Source organism: Dendropsophus ebraccatus, chromosome 9 (genome assembly GCF_027789765.1).
Source record: "Dendropsophus ebraccatus isolate aDenEbr1 chromosome 9, aDenEbr1.pat, whole genome shotgun sequence".
NCBI classification, from domain to species: domain Eukaryota; kingdom Metazoa; phylum Chordata; class Amphibia; order Anura; family Hylidae; genus Dendropsophus; species Dendropsophus ebraccatus.
Genome location: NC_091462.1, coordinates 121113704 through 121126687, shown reverse-complemented (window position 1 = coordinate 121126687; position 12984 = coordinate 121113704). Strand labels below are relative to the sequence as shown.

Here is a 12984-nt window from a genome sequence, read left to right as displayed (position 1 = left end):
CTCCCTGCTGGTGGGATGTGCTTGGGGTCAACTCCGCTGTGGTGGGATGTTCTCGGGGTCAGCTCTGCTGTGATGGGATGTGCTCGGGGCTGGCTCCGTGCTGGTGGGATGTGCTCGGGGCTGGCTCCCTGCTGGTGGGATGTGCTCGGGGCTGGCTCCCTGCTGATGGGATGTGCCCGGGTTCGGCTCTGCTGTGATCGGATGTGCTCGAGGCTGGCTTTGCAGTGGTGGGATGTGCTCGGGGCTTGCTTCGTTATGGTGGGATGTTCTCGGGGTCGGCTCCGCTGTGGTGGGATGTTCTCACGGTCGGCTCTGCTGTGATGGGATAAGCTCGGGGTCGGCTCTGCGGTGGTGGCAATCGATCGCGGCGGGCTCTGTGGTGCTGGAATGTGCTCGGGGCTGGCTCCGTTGTGGTGGGATACTCTCAGGGGTTGGCTTCGCTGTGTTGGAATGTTCTCGGGGTCGGCTCTGCTGTGATGGGAATCAATCAGGGTCGGCTCTGCGGTGGTGGGATGTGTTTGGGGTCGGCTCTGCTGTGATGGGAATTGATCGGGGCTTGCTCTGTGGTGGTGGGACGCGCTTAGGGGTTGGCTCCGCTGTGGTGGGATGGTCTCGGGGTCGGCTCTGCTGTAATGGGATGTGATCGGGGCTGGCTCCGCGGTGGTAAGACACGCTCGGGGCTGGCTTCGCTGTGGTGGGATGTGTTCGGGGTCGGCTCTGCGGCGGTGGGAAGCAATCGGGGCTGACTCTGCTGTGGTGGGATGTTCTCGGGGTGGGCTCTGCGGTGGTGAGAAGTGATCGGGGCTGGCTCCTTGGTGGTGAGATGCGTTCGGGGCTAGCTCCGTTATGGTGGGATGTTCTCGGGGTCGGCTCCGCGGTGGTGGGAAGCAATCGGGGCTGACTCTGCTGTGGTGGGATGTTCTCGGGGTGGGCTCAGCGGTGGTGAGAAGTGATCGGGGCTGGCTCCTTGGTGGTGAGACAGGCTCGGGGCTGGCTCCGCTGTGGTGGGATGTGTTCCGTGTCTGCTCTGTGGTGTGGGAAGCGATCAGAGTCGGCTCTGAGGTGGTGGGACGCACTCGGGGCTGGCTCCGCTGTGGTGAGATGTGTTCGGGGTCGGCTCCGCTGTGATGGGATGTGATCGGGGTCGGCTCAGCAGTGTGGGAAGCGATTGGGGTTGGCTCTGCGGTGGTGGGAAGTGATCAGGACTGGCTCCCACATGGCAATGGGGGAGTCATTAACTATTCTGGTATTGTGGTGTGTACCTGAATTTTCGGATTCCCGCCAGTCTTGAGGTCCCAGGAAGTTTTCCAGTGAATATGTGATGCCTTTTACTTGTTCAATCTGTGAACCACGAGTTCGGCCACAATGGAGGACCCGACCATCACAGGGACTGACCTATAAGACACCGACATAGAGTGTAATGGTGATATGATCTAAGCAACGTACAAGCTGAAAACAGTCTCATCTATAGCCTCAGATGGCTACCATGGACCAGGACATAGACAAGTAAGGCTGGGCCTCCCATTGCTTCATCTATAGCCTCAGATGGCTACCATGGACCAGGACATAGACAAGTAAGGCTGGGCCTCCCATTGCTTCATCTATAGCCTCAGATGGCTACCATGGACCAGGATGTAGACAAGTAAGGCCGGGCCTCCCATTGCCTCATCTATAGCCTCAGATGGAGACCATGGACCAGGACATAGACAAGTAAGGCCGGGCCTCCCATTGGTTTCCTGGCTGATGGAGGATTATATAAACCATACACTATATACACGTCTTCAGCTTGGATGAAGTCATGGATTGACATTGTGTACGTCTGGTCTGAATCTAAGTGTGAGTAGCCATGACACTTACTGAGCAGATAGGAAGAGAACAAGTAAAGTAGATGAGAAGCTTAATCCCTACGAGAGAACAATAACAAGGAGTGTTAAGAAGAGAGCGGCCAGAAGAGCTGACAATCCGGCAGATCCGGCACCATACTCACTAAACACTCTGCAGAAATGGAGCGAGCACTCGGCTTTAGTGGACGTCTGAACAGCTCTCCCAGGTTCCTGTATCCATTCAGATCCTCCACTTCAGCTTCTTCCATATTCACAGAAAAAGCCCAGACGTACATGGAAAGAAGGGGGCGCCGCAGCCAGTGGGGCAGGCTCACCTCATTCAGCAGCCCCCAAAGACGAGACAGGAGGCGCGTGGGAGCTCTAGTGTATACGGCCTGTGAGGGACAAGATGGCCGCAGTTATTACAAGGGGAGGTTTACTGCTGAGAATTGCCCTTGGCCAGAACTGAGACACCCCTCGATCCTTGGCTGATCACAATGTAGGTGCAGACATTTAAAGGGAAACTCTGGCCAAATCTAAGAATCTGATGCAGGAAAGAGGGAGGGAACATGATAAAGAAGTTATACCTACTCATCCCCGTGTCCCCGCAGCATCACCAGCTCACTGACCCGCCACAGTCACTGACTGCACAGGTGTCCCTCCCCTCTCACTGACTGCACAGGTGTCCCTCCCCTCTCACTGACTGCACAGGTGTCCCACCCCTCTCACTGACTGCACAGGTGTCCCTCCCCTCTCACTGACTGCACAGGTGTCCCTCCTCTCTCACTGACTGCACAGGTGTCCTCCCCCTCTCTCACTGACTGCACAGGTGTCCCTCCCCTCTCACTGACTGCACAGGTGTCCCGTCCCTCTCACTGACTGCACAGGTGTCCCTCCTCTCTCACTGACTGCACATGTGTCCCGTCCCTCTCACTGACTGCACAGGTGTCCTCCCCCTCTCTCACTGACTGCACAGGTGTCCCTCCCCTCTCACTGACTGCACAGGTGTCCTCCCCCTCTCTCACTGACTGCACAGGTGTCCCTCCTCTCTCACTGACTGCACAGGTGTCCCTCCCCTCTCACTGACTGCACATGTGTCCCACCCCTCTCACTGACTGCACATGTGTCCCTCCCCTCTCACTGACTGCACAGGTGTCCCGTCCCTCTCACTGACTGCACAGGTGTCCTCCCCCTCTCTCACTGACTGCACAGGTGTCCCTCCCCTCTCACTGACTGCACATGTGTCCCTCCCCTCTCACTGACTGCACAGGTGTCCCTCCCCTCTCACTGACTGCACAGGTGTCCCACCCCTCTCACTGACTGCACAGGTGTCCCGCCCCTCTCTCACTGACTGCACAGGTGTCCCGCCCCTCTCACTGACTGCACAGGTGTCCCTCCCCTCTCACTGACTGCACAGGTGTCCCTCCCCTCTCACTGACTGCACAGGTGTCCCGTCCCTCTCACTGACTGCACAGGTGTCCCGCCCCTCTCACTGACTGCACAGGTGTCCCTCCTCTCTCACTGACTGCACAGGTGTCCCGTCCCTCTCACTGACTGCACAGGTGTCCTGCCCCTCTCTCACTGACTGCACATGTGTCCCTCCCCTCTCACTGACTGCACAGGTGTCCCGCCCCTCTCACTGACTGCACAGGTGTCCCGCCCCTCTCACTGACTGCACAGGTGTCCCGCCCCTCTCACTGACTGCACAGGTGTCCCTCCCCTCTCACTGACTGCACAGGTGTCCCGCCCCTCTCTCACTGACTGGCTGAGTGGGCATTCCTCAGCATGGACGTAACACCTGTCAGAACCCAACCTGACACTTAAAGCGTAACTCTCATTTCAGGGCCATTTTTCTGAAAACATTAAATATCAACAGTACAAGCGATTTTAAGAAACTCTGTAATCGGTTTTATGTACTAAAAGAGTTTCCTTCTGTACTGAAAAAGCAATCTCCCAGCCTCCCCCTCACATCAGATGAAGCAGGATTTCTGTCTCCATTATGGTCTATGGAGAGGGGAGGGGCTGTTAGGAGTGAGTGAGCACGGAGCAGTCCTGCACAGCACAACACCCTGCAATCTTCTCTCAGTAAGTTCATAGATAAGCACTGACCTTTCTGACCCCAGAATCCTGCGGTTTAGGTGCCCAGAGAGTCTACAAACAGCTGACCTTCATGTCACCTCTTCCTGCTCCCTCATCTCCCTCAGCCCCTCCCCCCTCCATAGGCTTACAATGGAGAGAGCAGAACCCGTCTTCACTGGCTTCTCTGTAATGAAGACGTGTTTGCCTGATAATGCACAGATAAGAAGTCAGGGGGGAGGCAGGGAGATTGCTTCTTGAGGACAGAAGGAGGCTTTTTTGGCTGATGAAACCTATTACAGAGTTTCTTAAAATCACTTATACTACTGATTTCTGCAATAAAAAAAAACACGACAGTTACTCTTTAATAGATGCGGAGTTCATTTGGACTGCATTGTGCTCCGTGCTGATGAGGACAAATGGCGGTTGGAGAGAGCTTGAGTGTGCTGGCTACGGACGCCCGTCAGTCACTGACAGGAGACCGATCAGCTCACAGAGGACGGCCACACGCACAAGGGCCATATAGTAGACATATTCTGTTACATTTCTTTGTTCACACACAAAAAAAGTGACAGGAAAAATTTGGATATCGGCCGAAAAGGACGGGCGTTTGCACAGATAAGATAGCAAGAAATTTTACTGCCCACACAAAAGAGTCGATCAGTCAGCTGATCCCTGACACTGTTACACAGGTCTTTTGTCAGCCGGACGCTCTTTGCTGATAATCGGCCCATGTAATGGCCAATCCAACTATACGTGATGGATCCTGCCTCCTAAAGGTTCTGCAACCGAACTTAAACCTTTACCAACCAGACCCTAATCTTCCTTACACTCCATCATCTTGTGGCCAACATCTGTAGATACCATCCCAAGACAGGGCCATGTACTGTACTTACCCGGCTGAGCCAACTCGGGGCCATGTACTGTACTTACCCAACTGAGCCAACTCGGGGCCCTGTCCTGTACTCACCCGGCTGAGCTGTCTCGGGGGCCCTGTCCTGTACTCACCCAGCTGAGCTGTCTCGGGGCCCTGTCCTGTACTCACCCTGCTGAGCTGTCTCGGGGCCCTGTCCTGTACTCACCCGGCTGAGCCAACTTAGGGCCGTGTACTGTACTCACCCAGCTGAGCTGTCTCGGGGCCCTGTCCTGTACCCACCCGGCTGAGCTGTCTCGGGGCCCTGTCCTGTACTCACCCGGCTGAGCTGTCTCGGGGCCCTGTCCTGTACTCACCCGGCTGAGCTGTCTCGGGGCCCTGTCCTGTACTCACCCGGCTGAGCTGTCTCGGGGCCCTGTCCTGTACTCACCCGGCTGAGCTGTCTCGGGGCCCTGTCCTGTACTCACCCGGCTGAGCTGTCTCGGGGCCCTGTCCTGTACTCACCCGGCTGAGCTGTCTCGGGGCCCTGTCCTGTACTCACCCGGCTGAGCTGTCTCGGGGCCCTGTCCTGTACTCACCCGGCTGAGCTGTCTCGGGGCCCTGTCCTGTACTCACCCGGCTGAGCTGTCTCGGGGCCCTGTCCTGTACTCACCCGGCTGAGCTGTCTCGGGGCCCTGTCCTGTACTCACCCGGCTGAGCTGTCTCGGGGCCCTGTCCTGTACTCACCCGGCTGAGCTGTCTCGGGGCCCTGTCCTGTACTCACCCGGCTGAGCTGTCTCGGGGCCCTGTCCTGTACTCACCCGGCTGAGCTGTCTCGGGGCCCTGTCCTGTACTCACCCGGCTGAGCTGTCTCGGGGCCCTGTCCTGTACCCACCCGGCGGAGCTGTCTCGGGGCCCTGTCCTGTACTCACCCGGCTGAGCTGTCTCGGGGCCCTGTCCTGTACTCACCCGGCTGAGCTGTCTCGGGCCCTGTCCTGTACTCACCCGGCTGAGCTGTCTCGGGACCCTGTCCTGTACTCACCCGGCTGAGCTGTCTCGGGGCCCTGTCCTGTACTCACCCGGCTGAGCTGTCTCGGGGCCCTGTCCTGTACTCACCCGGGTGACTCGTGTAGATGGGTGGAGTCCAGCTTTTGCCAGATGTTTTAGAATCTGCCAGGAGCGGAAGCGCAGAAATGGCGGCCGCAGCTGTCCAATCCGGCGCTTAATGGAAAGACGAGGGACAGATAACCTGTGCAGGGGGCAGAGTTACAGAAAGTGACATCATTCAGGGGTTTAAGGAGGTGACATCATTCCAGCAGCACAATGTAACAAATAGATCAAGATAAGGAGCGACAAAGGTGATGGATGATGGGGCACAGAGGACGGAGGCACAGGAGGTGGTAGATGGGGCACATAGGACGGAGGCACAGGAGGTGGTAGATGGGGCACAGAGGACGGAGGCACAAGAGGTGGTAGATGGGGCATAGTGGCAGAGGACGGAGGCATGCGAGGTGGTAGATGGGGCACAGAGGATGGAGGCACAGGAGGTGGTAGATGGGGAATAGATTGGCAGAGGATGGAGGCATGGCAGATGGGGCACAGGAGATGGTAGATGGGGAATAGTGGCAGAGGACGGAGGCACAGGAGGTGATAGATGGGGCACAGAGGACGGAGGCACAAGAGGTGGTAGATGGGGCATAGAGTGGCAGAGGATGGAGGCACAGAAGGTGGTAGATGGGGCATAGAGTGGCAGAGGATGGAGGCATGCGAGGTGGTAGATGGGGTATAGAGTGGCAGAGGATGGAGGCACAGGAGGTGGTAGATGGGGCACAGAGGACGGAGGCACAGGAGGTGTCAGATGGGGCATAGATTGGCAGAGGATGGAGGAATGAGACATGGCAGATGGGGCACAGATTGGCAGAGGATGGAGGCACAGGAGGTGGCAGATGGGGGATAGATTGGCAGAGGATGGAGGCATGAGACATGGCAGATGGGGCACAGATTGGCAGAGGATGGAGGCATGAGACATGGCAGATGGGGCACAGATTGGCAGAGGATGGAGGCACAGGAGGTGGCAGATGGGGGATAGATTGGCAGAGGATGGAGGCATGAGACATGGCAGATGGGGCACAGATTGGCAGAGGATGGAGGAATGAGACATGGCAGATGGGGCACAGATTGGCAGAGGATGGAGGCACAGGAAGTGGTAGATGGGGGATAGATTGGCAGAGGATGGAGGCATAAGACATGAAAGATGGGGCACAGATTGGCAGAGGACGGAGGCATGCGAGATGGTAGATGGGGCAAAGAGGACGGAGGCACAGGAGGTGGTAGATGGGGGATAGATTGGCAGAGGACGGAGGCATGTGAGGTGGTAGATGGGGCATGGCAGATAGGGCACAGGAGGTTGTAGATGGGGGATAGATTGGCAGAGGACGGAGGCACAGGAGGTGGTAGATGGGGCATAGATTGGCAGAGGATGGAGGCATGTGAGGTGGTAGATGGGGCATAGAGGACGGAGGCACAGGAGGTGGTAGATGGGGGATAGATTGGCAGAGGACAGAGGCATGAGGCATGGCAGATGGGGCATAGAGTGGCAGAGGACAGAGGCATGGCAGATGGGACACAGGAGGTTGTAGATGGGGCATAGATTGGCAGAGGATGGAGGCATGAGACATGGCAGATGGGGCACAGATTGGCAGAGGATGGAGGCACAGGAGGTGGTAGATGGGGGATAGATTGGCAGAGGACAGAGGCATGAGGCATGGCAGATGGGGCATAGAGTGGCAGAGGACAGAGGCATGGCAGATGGGGCACAGGAGGTTGTAGATGGGGCATAGATTGGCAGAGGATGGAGGCATGAGACATGGCAGATGGGGCACAGATTGGCAGAGGATGGAGGCACAGGAGGTGGTAGATGGGGGATAGATTGGCAGAGGATGGAGGCATGAGGCATGGCAGATGGGGCACAGGAGGTGGCAGATAGGGCATAGATTGGCAGAGGATGAGACATGGCAGATGGGGCCCTTCCTACTGGAAACTCTTTGGTGTTTCAGGTTTGTGTGTTGGCCCCAGGCCGTGTTTTGGTGTTTTTACTCCACTAACACATCACTAATAGTCCCATCTATAATAGAATTATCTGGATAGTAAGAACTCTACCTAGTAGTACAGTTGGTATTGTGGGTAAATTGCGAGTGCACTACTTGGTTGGCACCGGAAAATCAATAAATATATGTATTATTAGTAGGCTCTCTAGGTGTGGCCAGGTAATCACCCTTTGTTGGGCGCCTCTCCCAGTGTGGCCGAGTAATCACCCTTTGTTGGGCGCCTCTCCCAGTGTGGCCGGGTAATCACCCTTTGTTGGGCGCCTCTCCCAGTGTGGCCAGGTAATCACCCTTTGTTGGGCGCCTCTCCCAGTGTGGCCAGGTAATCACCCTTTGTTGGGCGCCTCTCCCAGTATGGCCGGGTGATCACCCTCTCCCTCTCCCAGTGTGGCCGGGTAATCACCCTTTGTTGGGCGCCTCTCCCAGTGTGGCCGGGTAATCACCCTTTGTTGGGCGCCTTTCCCAGTGTAGCCAGGTAATCACCCTTTGTTGGGCGCCTCTCCCAGTGTGGCCGGGTAATCACCCTTTGTTGGGCGCCTCTCCCAGTGTAGCCAGGTAATCGCCCTTTGTTGGGCGCCTCTCCCAGTGTGGCCGGGTAATCACCCTTTGTTGGGCGCCTCTCCCAGTGTGGCCGGGTAATCACCCTTTGTTGGGCGCCTCTCCCAGTGTGGCCGGGTAATCACCCTTTGTTGGGCGCCTCTCCCAGTGTGGCCGGGTAATCACCCTTTGTTGGGCGCCTCTCCCAGTGTGGCCAGGTAATCACCCTTTGTTGGGCGCCTCTCCCAGTATGGCCGGGTGATCACCCTTTGTTGGGCGCCTCTCCCAGTGTGGCCGGGTAATCACCCTTTGTTGGGCGCCTCTCCCAGTATGGCCGGGTAATCACCCTTTGTTGGGCGCCTCTCCCAGTGTGGCCGGGTAATCACCCTTTGTTGGGCGCCTCTCCCAGTGTGGCCAGGTAATCACCCTTTGTTGGGCGCCTCTCCCAGTATGGCCGGGTGATCACCCTCTCCCAGTGTAGCCAGGTAATCGCCCTTTGTTGGGCGCCTCTCCCAGTGTGGCCGGGTAATCACCCTTTGTTGGGCGCCTCTCCCAGTGTGGCCGGGTAATCACCCTTTGTTGGGCGCCTCTCCCAGTGTGGCCGGGTAATCACCCTTTGTTGGGCGCCTCTCCCAGTGTGGCCGGGTAATCACCCTTTGTTGGGCGCCTCTCCCAGTGTGGCCGGGTAATCACCCTTTGTTGGGCGCCTCTCCCAGTGTGGCCGGGTAATCACCCTTTGTTGGGCGCCTCTCCCAGTGTGGCCGGGTAATCACCCTCTCCCTCTCCCAGTGTGGCCGGGTAATCACCCTTTGTTGGGCGCCTCTCCCAGTGTGGCCGGGTAATCACCCTTTGTTGGGCGCCTCTCCCAGTGTGGCCGGGTAATCACCCTTTGTTGGGCGCCTCTCCCAGTGTGGCCGGGTAATCACCCTCTCCCTCTCCCAGTGTGGCCGGGTAATCACCCTTTGTTGGGCGCCTCTCCCAGTGTGGCCGGGTAATCACCCTTTGTTGGGCGTTTCTCCTGTAGTTGCTGCCGAGATGGAGGTATTCTCAATGCATCCAATATGGACAAAACAGGTGAGAAATGAGGACTGATGGTAGTATATGAAACACAGTGCGTCTCTATATTGTATTCAGCAAGTTATTGCAACTCCTAGACATGTTTCAGAACATCTGTCCTCAGTAATGACCACACTGGGAGAGGCAGCCAGCTTCCCAATACACTGCCTTGAATCTAACAGCTCCCAACATAAGAACTCTGACGTACACCGCTGGGTTCACACTGCGTTTTTAACATACGTTTAACAGATCAGTTTTTTCAAAAAACGGATTGCAAAAACACAGTGTGAACCCAGCCTAAAAGAGAGCTCCTACCGAGACATCTCCCATCTATTCATCTATATGCTCCCCACAGTCTATGGCCATAGACAGCGCAGACCTAGAGCCACGGGACTGGTGAGAGGTGGACATCCACCAATTCTTTATATGATATACATCTTATTTATATATACAATATATACCAGAATATCCAATAGGGGACTGACAACTAACCCAATACACACACAATGGTCATCGGCGACCTGCAAGGACCCTGCAAAGCCACCAGTAGATAAAACTATGTATTTCTCTATGGACATCCCAAGAATCATGCTATAAATATTTATATTTTACAGATACGTACACTTTTAACCCTATATGTTTAATTATTTTTTTGCTCTATGTGATAATTTTTGCATGTACTGTATATGTGTATATATATATATATATATATATATTTATATATATAGACCAACAAAACACAACAATCACTGAACTCAGGGAGAATAGTGAAAAATTCTAAAGGAGTACTCATTTACAAGTCTCCATTGATTGTCCCATACAAAATTTTAATATACAAAGAAGGGTCCGTGGAGCCTCAGTTACGAGTCTCAAAACACAGGAATAGCCAGATATCCCTCTCTCAAGCGAGAGAGAGAGAGAGAGAGAGAGAGATATCTGGCTATTCCCGTGTTTTGAGGCTCCACGGACCCCTTCTTTGTATATGTATGGGAAGTCTCCAGAATGTCCCTTTGGACATATTCATCAGGAGAGAACAACAATTACCACAATGACCTCTTGGGCCAATCTGTGGCTATCAGGATTAATGAGACGGATCCTGTATTGTCTTCTTACCAGACTTCTACTGATTGTTGTCCACAGTAGTTTTTAGGGAGTTAAAACCACGCATCCTGGTCTTACCCGAAATGGCCATGGGACCAATGGGTCGCTGTAATATCTGGTGATTCACTAGAACATCTCCTGGTCCTGAGACCATTCTTCTGTCAGGGTAATATCATGGCTTTAGCCTTTTACATTAAGGTATTGTGACTTCCCTGGTTGCTGGATAGATCTCTTGGTCCATGCAAAAAACTGCTTCTGCTTTTAACAGTAATGCTACTGATCGCATGCAGCTCTGAAGACCGATATGCACCACTGTAGATGTGTTACTTACTCCGATAGCTTCCCCATAGATGGATATGCACCACTGTAGATGTGTTCTGGATCTTACTCCGATAGCTTCCCCATAGATGGATATGCACCACTGTAGATGTGTTACTTACTCCGATAGCTTCCCCATAGATGGATATGCACCACTGTAGATGTGTTACTTAGTCCGATAGCTTCCCCATAGATGGATATACACCACTGTAGATGGGTTACTTACTCCGATAGCTTCCCCATAGATAGATATGCACCACTGTAGATGTGTTACTTACTCCGATAGCTTCCCCATAGATGGATATGCACCACTGTAGATGTGTTACTTACTCCGATAGCTTCCCCATAGATGGATATGCACCACTGTAGATGTGTTACTTACTCCGATAGCTTCCCAATAGATGGATATGCACCACTGTAGATGGGTTCTGGATCTTACTCCGATAGCTTCCCCATAGATGGATATGCACCACTGTAGATGGGTTCTGGATCTTACTCCGATAGCTTCCCCATAGATGGATATGCACCACTGTAGATGTGTTACTTACTCCGATAGCTTCCCCATAGATGGATATGCACCACTGTAGATGGGTTCTGGATCTTACTCCGATAGCTTCCCCATAGATGGATATGCACCACTGTCGATGGGTTCTGGATCTTACTCCGATAGCTTCCCTATAGATGGATATACACCACTGTAGATGTGTTCTGGATCTTACTCCGATAGCTTCCCCATAGATGGATATGCTCCACTGTAGATGTGTTACTTACCCCGATAGCTTCCCCATAGATGGATATGCACCACTGTAGATGTGTTCTGGCTCTTACTCCGATAGCTTCCCCATAGATGGATATGCACCACTGTAGATGTGTTACTTGCTCCGATAGCTTCCCCATAGATGGATATGCACCACTGTAGATGGGTTACTTACTCCGATAGCTTCCCCATAGATGGATATGCACCACTGTAGATGGGTTCTGGATCTTACTCCGATAGCTTCCCCATAGATGGATATGCACCACTGTAGATGTGTTACTTACTCCGATAGCTTCCCCATAGATGGATATACACCACTGTAGATGTGTTACTTACTCCGATAGCTTCCCCATAGATGGATATGCACCACTGTAGATGTGTTACTTACTCCGATAGCTTCCCCATAGATGGATATGCACCACTGTAGATGTGTTACTTACTCCGATAGCTTCCCCATAGATGGATATGCATCACTGTAGATGCGTTACTTACTCCGATAGCTTCCCCATAGATGGATATGCACCACTGTAGATGGGTTCTGGATCTTACTCCGATAGCTTCCCCATGGATGGATATGCACCACTGTAGATGTGTTACTTACTCCGATAGCTTCCCCATAGATGGATATACACCACTGTAGATGTGTTACTTACTCCTGTAGCTTCCCTATAGATGGATATGCACCACTGTAGATGGGTTCTGGATCTTACTCCGATAGCTTCCCCATAGATGGATATGCACCACTGTAGATGTGTTACTTACTCCGATAGCTTGCCCATAGATGGATATGCACCACTGTAGATGTATTCTGGATCTTACTCCGATAGCTTCCCCATAGATGGATATGCACCACTGTAGATGTGTTCTGGATCTTACTCCGATAGCTTCCCCATAGATGGATATGCACCACTGTAGATGTGTTACTTATTCCGATAGCTTCCCCATAGATGGATATGCACCACTGTAGATGTGTTACTTACTCCGATAGCTTCCCCATAGATGGATATGCACCACTGTAGATGTGTTACTTACTCCGATAGCTTCCCCATGGATGGATATGCACCACTGTAGATGTGTTCTGGATCTTACTCCGATAGCTTCCCCATAGATGGATATGCACCACTGTAGATGTGTTACTTACTCCTGTAGCTTCCCCATAGATGGATATGCACCACTGTAGATGTGTTCTGGATCTTACTCCGATAGCTTCCCCATAGATGGATATGCTCCACTGTAGATGTGTTACTTACTCCGATAGCTTCAATATAGATGGATATGCACCACTGTAGATGTGTTACTTACTCCGATAGCTTCCCTATAGATGGATATGCAACACTGTAGATGTGTTACTTACTCCGA

At 53.5% G+C, this 12984-nt stretch overlaps 1 protein-coding gene across 2 annotated transcripts in view; it reads right to left on the bottom strand.

Annotated features, from left to right (window-relative positions):
• The window catches only part of LOC138801701 (phosphatidylserine decarboxylase proenzyme, mitochondrial-like), a 112853-nt gene that overhangs the window by 36609 nt on the left and 63260 nt on the right, over positions 1–12984 (bottom strand). For both annotated transcript variants that reach the window (XM_069984779.1, XM_069984778.1), the window contains exons 3-5: positions 5869–6001; positions 1988–2218; positions 1263–1395 (exon numbers count right to left, since the gene is read on the bottom strand). In XM_069984779.1, coding sequence (XP_069840880.1) covers positions 1263–1395; positions 1988–2218; positions 5869–6001 — 497 coding nt within the window. The remainder of the gene's footprint in view (positions 1–1262; positions 1396–1987; positions 2219–5868; positions 6002–12984) is intronic.